Here is a 12,478-nt window from a genome sequence, read left to right on the forward strand (position 1 = left end):
AACTATTATGACAAATACAGAAAGTGTATTTACTGTGTTGACAGAGGCTGCGCTCCTCAGTTCCAGAGGGCCACAATGAGTTATATATCACCTTCTTTTTCACTCTTTTCCCCCAGCCTCTATCTCCTTTCCTGTTTCTAGTTGTAACTCTCTTTCTCTCCCACTTAGCCATATGGGGAATGACACATGTATCTCTCATCTTCTCCCACCGAGCGACGGGGCTCTGCAGCACAGTTATGTTCTGTGTGGTATATAGTTAGCAGAGCTTGTGGTGATGTATTGAGTGTAATGGCCAACAGCGTTTGTTGAGATTAATTGATACTAATGGCTAACACAGTTAGCAGTGAGTGATGGCTGCTACATCGCAGACACACTGGAAGATTGGACACAAATCAAGTTGTGACTCGGCTCCCTCTGCAACAACACACTCCGTCTGCTCTGCAACTTTGGCCACTAGTAGATGTGGGCTTTACTGGAGAGTTGTGTTCCAAAACTGGGACATCCACAGTCTGACAACCTAAATGCTAGAAATGATTGACATTCAAGTAATGTAAACTGTTGGGTATTAGCTCTACACTGAGCAGCACCGGCACTGTGGAAAGTAAAAGAACCAAAACATTAATGAAAAATGGAGATGTCATGCAAATGTTCACATACAAAAATCAACCTGAAAGTGCCATCATGTCAAACAGATGGTAGGCAATTCAGATAGCAACATTATCACAGGAAGTGATGTGAACCATGCATATTGCAAGAGAGAAGAAGATGTAAGTGTATAATCTATCTTACTCCTGTTTGGGCAAAATCCAGACAAGAGATGCATGTTAACACCCCACATAGAGCCAGGGATATAAAATAATTTTCGCTAGTATAACTAAGAAGCAACTTAAATTTGGTGGAAGCTCTGCATGAGCTAAAGTACATTTCCAAGAGACTTTTCCTCTGTGTGACAATGCCTCATATTCAAATATAGAAATGTCAGCAAAAGCTATGCCAAAATTCCTCTAATATGCAGGCTTCGGTTTTACCTAACAAGTCATTCTACCTGCTTGAACAGATGATGTTGCGTTCGTTGCAGAATTAAACTGTTTTTTCAACAGATCAACTGTGAAGCGCTTTGACAGAAACCTCATCAGCTGGAGCCATGTCACTGTTGCACCGTAGCATAAACTGATCGTCCTCTCCTTGGCTTCTGCCTCCTGCTAATCACAGAATGTGACTTGACATCTACTTGAAAAAGCACCCATCATTTCCCTAGGCCAGGATGACTCATCCAGTATGGCTGCCACTCCATCACAGTGGGCTGGCCTAAAAAGGTTCCCTTCTTCCTCCAATCACTTAATCATTGTTCCTCTTCACCTCCCCGCTCATAAGTCATTCTCTTCGACTGCACCCCCACCTCTGAACTGGACTTTACCGACACAAAGTGTTATTGCTCCTCATCTCTTTCAATTGCCTGACTGACAGCTCTGACAGCATGAAGGGTAGGAGAGGAGTTATTCTGCCGTGGTTCCTTTCTTTTCTGCTCCGCTGTGCTTTAAACTTTCTGCTGTGTTTGGATGCCCCATCCACCCACCCACACACACACACACACACACACACACACACACACACACACACACACACACACACCATGCACCATAGCTCCTTCTTTCCCTCCCCAGGAGGGCTAAAATCCCATCATCCCTCTATGTCAGCATCACTGTTGCAATCCTCACCCCATTAGCATAATATTCCCATTCCCTTGCTGCCTCACTCCTCCTATATCAGACAAACTGCTCTGGGAATCATGGTGGGATATGCCGTGCTCATGCTCAGTCTAATTCTTGTGACTTTCTATCTATTCATTTCGGTCTCCCACCCTCATGCACACACATTCATTCACCCACTCTCTCTCTCTCTTAATGTCTTTGATTCTGTTACTCAAATCTATCTATCCATCGATCTATCTATCTATGCAGACAACTCTGTTAGAGGGGTGAGTGAGAGAGGTTGCAAGTAAAGAAAGATGTATGAATGAGATACAGAGTAATGGTGAGAGAGATGAAGTGTAACACTATCTGTTTACATGGCTGACTGGCTTAAACTACTTACCCCAATGATCTATAATATGTTTGAATCTTACCATATTTACTCAAGATGTGACACACTAGAGCACACTAGCATGTGCGCGCATACACACATACCCACACACACTATCTTACTATAGGGCTGAAGCTCATACAAAGTAGTCAGTCTTTGCTTATATTTGTACTGTTTTTTAAAATGTAATTTTGTTGACATTCAACATATGCCCTGCATGCATGCATGAATAAACAGTAGACCTAAGCCTAATCCTCAGTATAAGTGCATCCATCTGCAAAGACCACAAAAAGACAGATAATAATCATCCATGCTGGAGTGTTCAGCTGGGGCTGGTATAAGGTCTAGAGGGCAGACCAGAGCAGTGTCAGGGGCTCGTAGATTGTGTGTTAGAGCTTTATAATTGCCTAAACTCCAGTAGGTGCCTGCAGCTCTCCATCTAAGGAGCTGACTTAAGTAAAACTCATCTGCTGTCAAAAAAGCAGTGAAAAAAGTGCAAAGCATAAATATTGATTCAGAACACTGTAGCTTGTTTTCCTGAACTTGTAGTCTCTACTATAAACATATCAACGCTACAATGAATGTCTATAACTCAATACCTCCTGCAATGGATCCCCAAAATTGATTATCTACAGTGGATGTTACACTTTGAAGCAGCTGCAGGAAATGTTGGGCATGTATTAACAAGATACATGTGCCATTACCAAAAAACTGCTGACTGCAACTTCTGGTTTTCAGCAGCTTTTTGTCCAGCTGATACATTGATGTCTTTTTCTTACCTTATTTTTTTCTTACTCAGTGCAGCTGGTTGAATTAAAAAGAAAATGTAGCCCACATTACATTTTGATAGGTAAGGTACGGTGATACTTTTGGGATTCATCACTGAAGTGAAAGACTGCACGCACTCCAAGCAGATTGCAATGACCTGAAAATTATGATAGATATGTTAAGATCAGTATTGTCTTTCTGAACCATATGTAATTTAAAAAAAATAGACCAGAACAAACCAAACACAAGAGCAACAGGCAGTACGTAAGAGGCAGAAGTGGGCCAAACATGCCATTACAGTCAGTGACCTTGTGGAACTACCTGAAGCATCTCAGTGTGTCTTTGTCTTCCTCTCAGACTGATTGCTATGCTGCTGTCACATCACTGGACTGATGTAAATAATGGAGGACTTCATCCAGCAAGGACACGAGGAAGGAAACACTATGTCCTACGTGTAAAATACCTGAATGTCAACTGTAGACCACTGCTGTGCTATATCGCCCTCTGTTGGTAACATGGAGTACAGAGCAGTGGTTCCAAAATTTAGATTTAAGGACAAGCTAAATAACAACAGTACAACCACAACAAGAAATTATTGTTTTGTCATAGATTTCTCTCTGGGTCCATCTAGTCTATACACAGGCTCAATCATAACTTTTCTTGAGTTAAGTGCAACTACTCCTTTGTTCTGTTTAATTAGTGCTGACATGTTATAGGGCAGTGTGCCATATAGCAGTATTTCCCAACATCTTCGGCTTGTGACCCCTTAAAACAAAGCCATTTCCCATCATCATTACATATGTCTTTTGTTTGTGGCCGGTACAGTTAGAAAGGGACCCGCCTCTGCTTTATTTGAATAGTTTTTGAAAGCCTAAAGCTGTAAAACTGTCCAGTGATTCTCAAGGAAAAAAAGACCAGAGGAAAGTCTGAATAAACAAATATGTGTAGCCAAAATGTGTTTCAATCATCTGCTTTCCATTCCTGTTAATCATGATGAGACCCCTCCCCCTAATTTTACAACGACTTGTGAAGGTTCTGATCCCCAGATTGGTAACATCTCCCACAGTGCAAGAGCATAGGGCAGGACAGTGGACTGAACCAAAGCAGAATACTTGGACACATTCATTCAAGGTTATAGTTGTTGTGCAAATTGCAACGAGCTTGATTAATAGCCTGGACAGTGTCCATATGCAGAACAGCAGACTCAGTAATATTTCTTACAAGCAAATGTTTACCTTTATCAGACACGTTCAGACAGTGGCGGAAAGTAAACAAGTAAATTTACTTAAGTACTCTACTTATAGTGAGTACAATTATAGGTACTTGTAAACTGGAGTTTCCATTTTTAGGGCAAATGTGGTGGTTAAAGTTTTTGCTTTTACTTATGTGAAGTATCTGAATACCAGGAATGGAAAGAATACTAGAATATTTTAGTTAAATAAAAGTACTGTTACATTTTACTCACATAAAAGTAAAAATTACTTGCATGAAAATGTACTCAAATAACTAATTAAGTTAAAAAGCACTCTGAAAGAATGTAGCATCACATGTTTAAGGAGGTTGGTGATGATGATGATGATATATGATAGAACTATAGAGAAGAAAACATTTATCATTTAGCTGGGTGCAGTGTGAACCCACTACCTAACAGCGTTTGCAGCCTGATAATCAGTTACAAATAAACAACCACCTTTAATTAATAACATATAACAGATAATAACAACAATAAACAAAATAGATATGGACAATGCAACAAGCATTATTGGGTTTAAATAAATGTAATAACCTGTCACCTTAACAGCTGAAGCATCACCAGGGCAGACAACAGAGATGTAAACAGCAGCTATGGCCCACAAACACATTAAACTCATTAAAGCAAAAAAGAAAACCTGCGCAGTTTTTGCACACCACATAGTGAGCGCGCACACAAAGCTCTATTTGTAGAAAATGCAGTGGTTGATGACGACCTCTTCTATACAGTGAGTTGCAATAATCAGTCAGTTTGTTGGTGTACTTACCGGTCTGAACGTCATTCTCGTGCCTTGTGCACTGCGATGTCCTCGTCTGGCTAAAATAGTAAATGCTACTATGCTAGTGGAAACCCCATCCTCCAGCAGTGACTAAAGCATTTGCTAAGGAGCTGGTACCTTCACTGAGGTGTGTGAGCCCTTTGTGCTGTTTGTCACTGCAGAGCCTCATTCGGCTCCAAACTTTTTGAATTGCAGGAACGCAGTGGCTGAGTTGGACTGGTTACAGTGGGACAGACTGGCTGAGTGGACTGGTTACATTATATACAGCCAATTAACAAGCAGTGACCCTGCATGCTCCTCTTGTTCATGCAGCATCTTGGGTGTGTTTGATTTGAGTCACTTAGCATGCTGAACGGGTGATGCCTTAAATCAGTAACCAACTTTAGGCCATATGCGACACTAAGACACAATCATTTTGCAATCCTTAACGACCTTTTATTGCAGTGTTCTGCATTCATAGTACTGTTGACTAACTGCTGAGCCCGGCCCAGTTGTGACTCCCCACACCTCCTGACACTTCAGTCAACAGGTCAGCTGACTCCAGAGTGTCACCTCTCTGGAGACGCACCAGCAGATGCAGCTGTTGATTTGGCACCGTTCCTTTCTCACGCCTTTTGATATTTGAGATAAAGATATTTGAAAACAAGTAAAATAACTGGTTTTAAAAATACTTAATAAAGTACACAAAACACAACGACTTTGTTACTGTAACGAGAGTAAATTGAATTCGTTACTTTTACCCATGCCGAATAGGCCTACTCCCAACTCTTACAATTGCTTGTTCGGAGGCCAAAGGAGGTATTTTATTGGTAAGACGTACAGTAGCCTACATGTGTAACACTTTTAGTAAGAAATAATAATTATGTGACCAATAGATGGCAGCAGATGTCTTGTTAAATGTTCTCAGCGACCAACTCCAGCCAGGTCAGCACTGCACAGGCTGTAGGTTGATAGCGTCATTGGATGCCAGGAAGGGGCAGTGCACAAGAGATTTTTTGAAGAGGCAACAAGTGGGGTGTGTTGGATCACTTTAAAAAAAAGTCCGTATCTAATTCTATCTATCTGATTGGTTGTAAGTTTTGGAATATTTTTTCCTTTACTGCACGTCCTCCTATAAAACCCCATGATGATGTGAAAGCTTCAGTCTTTGGAAGTGCTCAGCCAAACTGATGGAATTCCTGAATTGCGAGGAAAAAGTCAACTTTAAGACTGGATTAACTTGCGTGGTGGAATATCAGTTCTAAAAGTAGAGTCGACACTGTATTATTCCACATTTTGGCTCATTTAGTTAATCACTCTCAACTGTAACAACTGTTGCAACTGTTTTAACGTTTCTAACGGTTCCTGAACTCGGGAAAAGTGGTCTTTACGCAATTTTGCGCCATGGCGAACTCGTGTCTTCAACTGAGCGGCTTTCTCGTCAGCTTCATCGGCTGGCTGGGCATTGTGGTCGCGACATCCACAAATGAGTGGGTGACTACGTGTAAATATGGTTTGAACACCTGCAAGAAGATGGATGAGCTGGGAGCCAGGGGACCCTGGGCAGACTGTGTCATCTCCACAGGACTCTACCACTGTGTCTCCCTAACGCAGATCCTGGACCTGCCAGGTAGATACTGTAAATCCCTGCAACAGCACTGTGGTTGTATGTAGATACAGTTAGGTTTATTCTGTCATCGGATATTATGTCATTTATTTACAACATGTTATTTCCACCACTTTAATTTAGTCTCCCATTTCATGAAAAAATGTTTAACTCTGGAGAGTTTTCTTTTATGCTTTTATTTTTTAGCAGTAATTTCATATCTTTCACATGTGTTTCTATAGCCTACATCCAGACTACTCGTGCCCTGATGATCGTAGGTTCAATACTGGGGCTCCCAGCTGTAGGAATGATCCTCATGTCCATGCCCTGCATCAGCCTTGGTAATGAACCCCAGAGCTCCAAGAACAAACGCACCATCCTGGGAGGAGTGCTTATATTCATAGTTGGTAAGAGACTCAGCTTGACTTTATTCACACAGTGCAACTACAACGAATCAGTGGACAAAGACTGAATGTAATTGGTCAGACAAAATATACAGTATAAATGTAAATCCCCTGTATTTATATAGCACCTTTCTAGTCTTTGTGACCACTCAAAGCGCTTTTACACTACATCACATTCACACACTGAGCGTAAGTGCTCAAACAGAAACTAACATTCACACACTGGTGGAACAGCCACCAGGGGCAATTCGGGGTTCAATATCTTGCCCAGGACACTTGTAGCCTGGAGGAGCCGGGGATTAAACCGCTGATCTTTCAGTTAACAGGCAACCCACTCTACCTCCTGAACCACAGCCGTATATCAGAGCAGGTCAAATTATTCTGCTCTCACATGCATACAGCAAGATCCCGTCCAACCTCCATGGCTGTGACCTCTTTTAGCCCTACCTCAAATGCTTACAAGTTGCTAAGAGCAGAGGATGTTGAATGTGACTGTCTTCCTCCCCAGGGTGCACACACACCCACACACACACACACCCACACACACTTAATATGTCCCTGTTCCATTGAACCCTTCCCCCCAGATCCCATCACATTCCTCTCCTCCACCTACACTCATCCACACCCTGCCTTTGTCCTGAGCCACATGGAAACTATTCTGATAAATATTTGGCTGGTATTGCAGCAGTTTCCAAAGCCTGTGGAAATTAAGTAAATTAAAAATTCAACACATGTGTCTGTGATACGAAATTAAAAGTCCTGACTTAATAGATTTTCTATTTTGTCACTGGGAACACTTTTACTTCAGGGAGGATTTGTTTGTGTTTTTGCGTGCTCGTTGCTCAGCAGGATAAAAATCCACTCACCATATTGCCTATCACTGCCTCCATACTGGCAGCAAAATTGAACCAGCAACAGTCCAACTTAAATTATATGGGATTACTGTGTCTTCTGGGGCATCACTTGGGAATCTTTCAGTCCACACATTATTTGTGGATTGGGCTACTGCCCATTGTAGTGCAGTATATTCAAACTTTATTGGTAGTAAAATGATTTCATACATTTGTTCTGTGTTAGTCTCGGGTGTATACTGGCAAATCTTCAAACATATACTGGATGTGGCCCTGTCAGCAGTGTAGGGGATTTCAATATTTGTATAAGTCTTGTAATAAGAGACTAGTCCTCTCGTTTGTAGTTCAAGGCAAAGCTTTTATAACATCATTAAGTCTTGCTGCAAACTAATATTATTGTACAGTTCTTTCTTCCAAACTGTCATCCCCCTGTGTCTTATACTTTATTGTTCATACAATTGTATGAACAATTGCAATTACAATTACAATTACAATTGTATGAACAATTAAAGATAACAAAACTGAAATAGCACTAATTTTGAAAAGGAAGATAGAAGCAGGATTAAAATCACATTATGACTATTTCTGTGAAGACTGTAGATAGTAAGTCCTAATAAATGAAGGGACATACAACTCATACATTTTATCATTTCACAGTTACTGACAAACTAAAGAGCACCATAACAGCACCATATCACATCCCCATATTTATTATGTAATTTGCCCTTCAAAAATAGCAGTCTGGTCATGCAATTGAGTTTACTTTTGTCTGTTTTTATATAACTTGTATATTTATAGATCTTGCTTTCATTTGCACCATTTTGCATTGCCAGTTTTGTTATGTAATTTCACCTTTTTAACCTAATGATATGTGGTAATACAAAATGGTTGTGTGTATTTATTATTTTTAGTAACTTGTATGCATGTTGCTTTCAACTGTTTCTCCTCAGCACTGTGTGGTATGGTGTCTACGGTCTGGTTTCCCATCGGTGCTCACCAGGAACAAGGCCTCATGTCATTCGGCTTCTCCCTCTACACCGGATGGGTGGGCACTATCTTCTGCCTGCTGGGCGGGTCCATTCTTACCTGTTGCTCCTCAGAGTCCTCCTCATCTCGTTCCTACCAGGACAACAATCGTTTCTACTACTCCAAACAGGGAGGAGGCAACCCGCCAGCAGTCCCCTCCACCAATCACGCCAAGAGCGCCCACGTCTGAGAGAGACGGGGCACATTCTGACTCCCAAGTGGATGTGTAGGGGGCCATCGTTTGTATATAGACATATACACTAGCACACACTCCAACACACGTACACATACAATCACAGTTGTAAACCTATACTGGAAGAGACAAACAAAACTCATTCATGTTGGTTCTTCAAGAAAAATACACAAATTTTTCAATGAGCACACAAACATACATAAAAGAGACATTCACAAATCCAAACACACAAAGGCTGTTTTTGTTGGAGCTCCTTTTTTGCCGATGGATTGTTTTTGTATCACAGAGCTCATCTTCCAGCCTCCTCATGTTGGGTGTGGTGTGGACTCTCCCCACTGTTACATAATTGTACAAGCTGCCTGCACAGCAGCCTGAGGTCTAAATCACCATGAGGCCTTGTGGACTGAGATGTTGATCTTCTATATTACTTTTATTTTTCTATTTAGGTGCTCCTAGAGATTGTTGAGTGTCTTCTTTCAATGTTTTTTAAAAATCATATAATATCATGCTTTGTTTTGAGAAGGGCTTGACAGTGTTATGCTTGGACTTGAAATGTGTTCATTAACATTTTTTATGTACATTCATTTTTCTTTGACAGTATTGTGCAGCTCTCTAGTGAATTTGCCTCTTGAATAGGGTTGCAACATTTAGTTAATAAATCGATAGTTGGTAACTACTACAGTAGTAGTATAGTATAGTAGTACTACGGCAGCTGTTTTGGTAATCTATTAATCGTTCTGGGCTTATAAGAAAAAATGTCAATGTAAATTTCTTTACTCCTCTATGACAGTAAACTGAATAACTTTATGTAATGGATAAAACAGGACATTCGAAGATATCGTCTTGGGCTTTGGGAAACACTGATCAACATTTTTCACCATTTTCTGACATTTTATAGACCAAACAACTAATTGATTAATTGTGAAAAAGGATCGACTGATTCATCAGTAATGAAAAAAAGTGTTAGTTGCAGCCCTACTCTTGAGTGATAGACTTGATTAAAAAAGGTAGCACTGTTTCTCCTTGCCACTGCAGGAAGACAGACAGTAGCATGACGGGAATATACATTTCACAAGAGAGCTTTAACCAGTCTGTGTTAGAGTCTTAGTACAGTGTGTGTACAGGCATGGCAAGTACAAAACCTTAATCTTTTGTCCATAACTCCCACTTATGATAGTAATAATTCCTAATCCAAAATTACCTTACAAATGATGTCACTAACTTGCTTCTGTTCTAAATTTGAATAACAACTGAGTGACAAAAAAGCAGCTTATCTTGTAACTGTGGAATTATAAATTAAACATCTTAGTCAAATTTCCTCACATAGAGTAGCTCTTAAAAAGGTGTGTAGCTTAAAGTATGTTTCACTAGTGTGCGCACACAAAACAAAATTGTATTATGTAGATTAGCTTTGCTTGAAAGAATGTGATGACTTGAATGTTTAAATGCCTAAAGTGCTCTGAACACAGGTGGAACCTGATATGTCCCAGCTGAAGGAAACTGATATTTCCAACTTAGATCCATGCAGGAGCAGTATTAGCTGGTTATTTATTGTTTCCGTGACGTGTTATTATTTGATTTTCTATAATAAAGACAATGATTAAAACTGCCTTTTTCTTGAGTTTGTCGGATTGAGTTGATAAGATGTTCTCATCTCACACATCATGTTTTTTTCTCTGTCTGGGTGCGATATAAACAACACAGCAGACAGAAAGTTGTTTGTGACGTGTGTGTGTGTGTGAGAGAGAGAGAGAGACAGAAAGAGATACGGTAATCACTTCCCCGGAACAAGCTGACTGAAACTGTTTTCAGTTGGTGATATAGACTGGCTATCATGAGTCTGTGTGTACGTGTGTGTTGTAGTTGTGTCGATATTTGTGTGAATATAAGCTGAGGAAACATAAATTGTTACCAATGTATCATATCTGTAATTTGATTCAGTGACCCTGAGGTAGGTCAGCACAGAAGAGCCTGTTCCTAAGACACTCAAAACCACACACTGTACCCGGCCTCCCCTGCAGACCACACACACACGCTTGCACACAGAAACACACACACAGTATGCAACATAGAAGGAAATTTGTGCCCAGTTTGTGTCTGACTGTGCTCTCTTCTGTCCATATCAAGGTCACTGAGTTATATCATAGATGATACTTTGGAAACAATATGTGCTATCTCATTGTCCTCAGCTTATCTTTAAACACACACTACCATCTGTCCTAGTTGCATGCTGATCTCCGCTCAGTTACTGTATTTCTACACATCATTCTGTCACTTTACAGTACGTGTATGTGTTTTTCCTGGCACGACTATGTGTGCAAGTGTATGTGTGTGTCTGTGTCCAATCATGTGGGTGTGTGTATTCCCTGAAATGTGATGCTTTTCCAGGCAGAGAGTCATCCGGTCAGCAGGAGGCCAATGGAAGGCCAGTGGGCAACCAAGCTGTCCTGTACTGCTGAATGAGACTGCAGTGTTATGATATGCTATGCTAAAACATGGCTATCTAAAGTTGCTATCTATCAAAAAACGTTATTGTTGACTAAGAGGAAGTTTGAATAGAGGATAACATTTTTAAAGAGAAATTTTGCTCTTGGACATTATCATACACCAACACCATTACGCTGTGATATCACGGTATATCCTTTCCAGCAATTATTTTTTCATTAAGTATTTATTTTACTTTTCTTTTGTGCACTGTCCATCAACCTGACTTGTCTATTTTTACTTCAGTTAAAATTTCCGAGTGATTTCCCAGAATACCATTCAGCAACACCCAGAGAACATCCATGAACTTTTTCCCTTCCGCTGTGTTATTCTGTGTGTGTGGTGGTGAGATCAAAAACCATAGCAATAATGTTGGAGCATAACAGTGATTTTTTACTGTTGCGAGAGGGTGAAAGTCGAGCCCCTCTAATCAAAACAGAACACGTCATGTGGCTGACGTTTATTAAAGCTACTCTGCTGGTGGAGGAAAAGGTACTGCTGCCTCTATGGATTTGATTATAGATCATTGCTGAGAGTTACAAAGAGTCAATAGAAATCCATGTTCTTTGATTATGAGAGACACTAAAAAAAAAGTATTGTAACTGTGCTGCATGTCTCTTGATGTGATGTTATTCCAGCTGAGGGAGAATTGTCATATAGGGTATGATTTGACGTACAGTACTTAACTGGCCAAGCGAGACAGTGGCACAACAAAGTTAAAGGTGCTCTGTGGAGTTTTCTGGTAAATAAAGTTTCTGTTTACATTCAGTTACCAAGACATATTATGGTTGTCCTTGAGGGCTAACAAACATGTTGAATGCATTTCATTCCTCGTAAAGCATTTGAAAGGCAGATCTTTGAAACCTTCATTGTTTCCATCCATGTTTGTTGTTTTCTCTTGATATGTTACTTCCACCTGTTGATCAGTGGAATAGTGTGAAACCATTGGCTGGAATATGTATCACGTCATCTGCATGCACACAAGTACATGTATGTCGCTGTGCATGTGCAAGAGAATCAACCAAATCTGGGACACACACATAAAAACATTGTTC

At 40.4% G+C, this 12,478-nt stretch overlaps 1 protein-coding gene across 1 annotated transcript; it reads left to right on the forward strand.

Moving 5' to 3' along the window:
* Positions 1–6,027: 6,027 nt before the first annotated feature.
* cldn11a (claudin 11a) lies at positions 6,028–10,550 on the forward strand. The gene is made up of 3 exons (XM_038729166.1): positions 6,028–6,489; positions 6,708–6,872; positions 8,671–10,550. The coding sequence occupies exons 1-3, from the start codon at positions 6,264–6,266 to the stop codon at positions 8,934–8,936; spliced, it is 657 nt and encodes a 218-aa protein (XP_038585094.1). The 5' UTR covers positions 6,028–6,263; the 3' UTR covers positions 8,937–10,550.
* Positions 10,551–12,478: the final 1,928 nt, after the last annotated feature.

This window comes from Micropterus salmoides, unplaced genomic scaffold, assembly GCF_014851395.1.
Source record: "Micropterus salmoides isolate LMB-PRFRI ecotype aquatic unplaced genomic scaffold, ASM1485139v1 Ms_hic_scaffold_19, whole genome shotgun sequence".
Classification (NCBI taxonomy): Eukaryota; Metazoa; Chordata; class Actinopteri; order Centrarchiformes; family Centrarchidae; genus Micropterus; species Micropterus salmoides.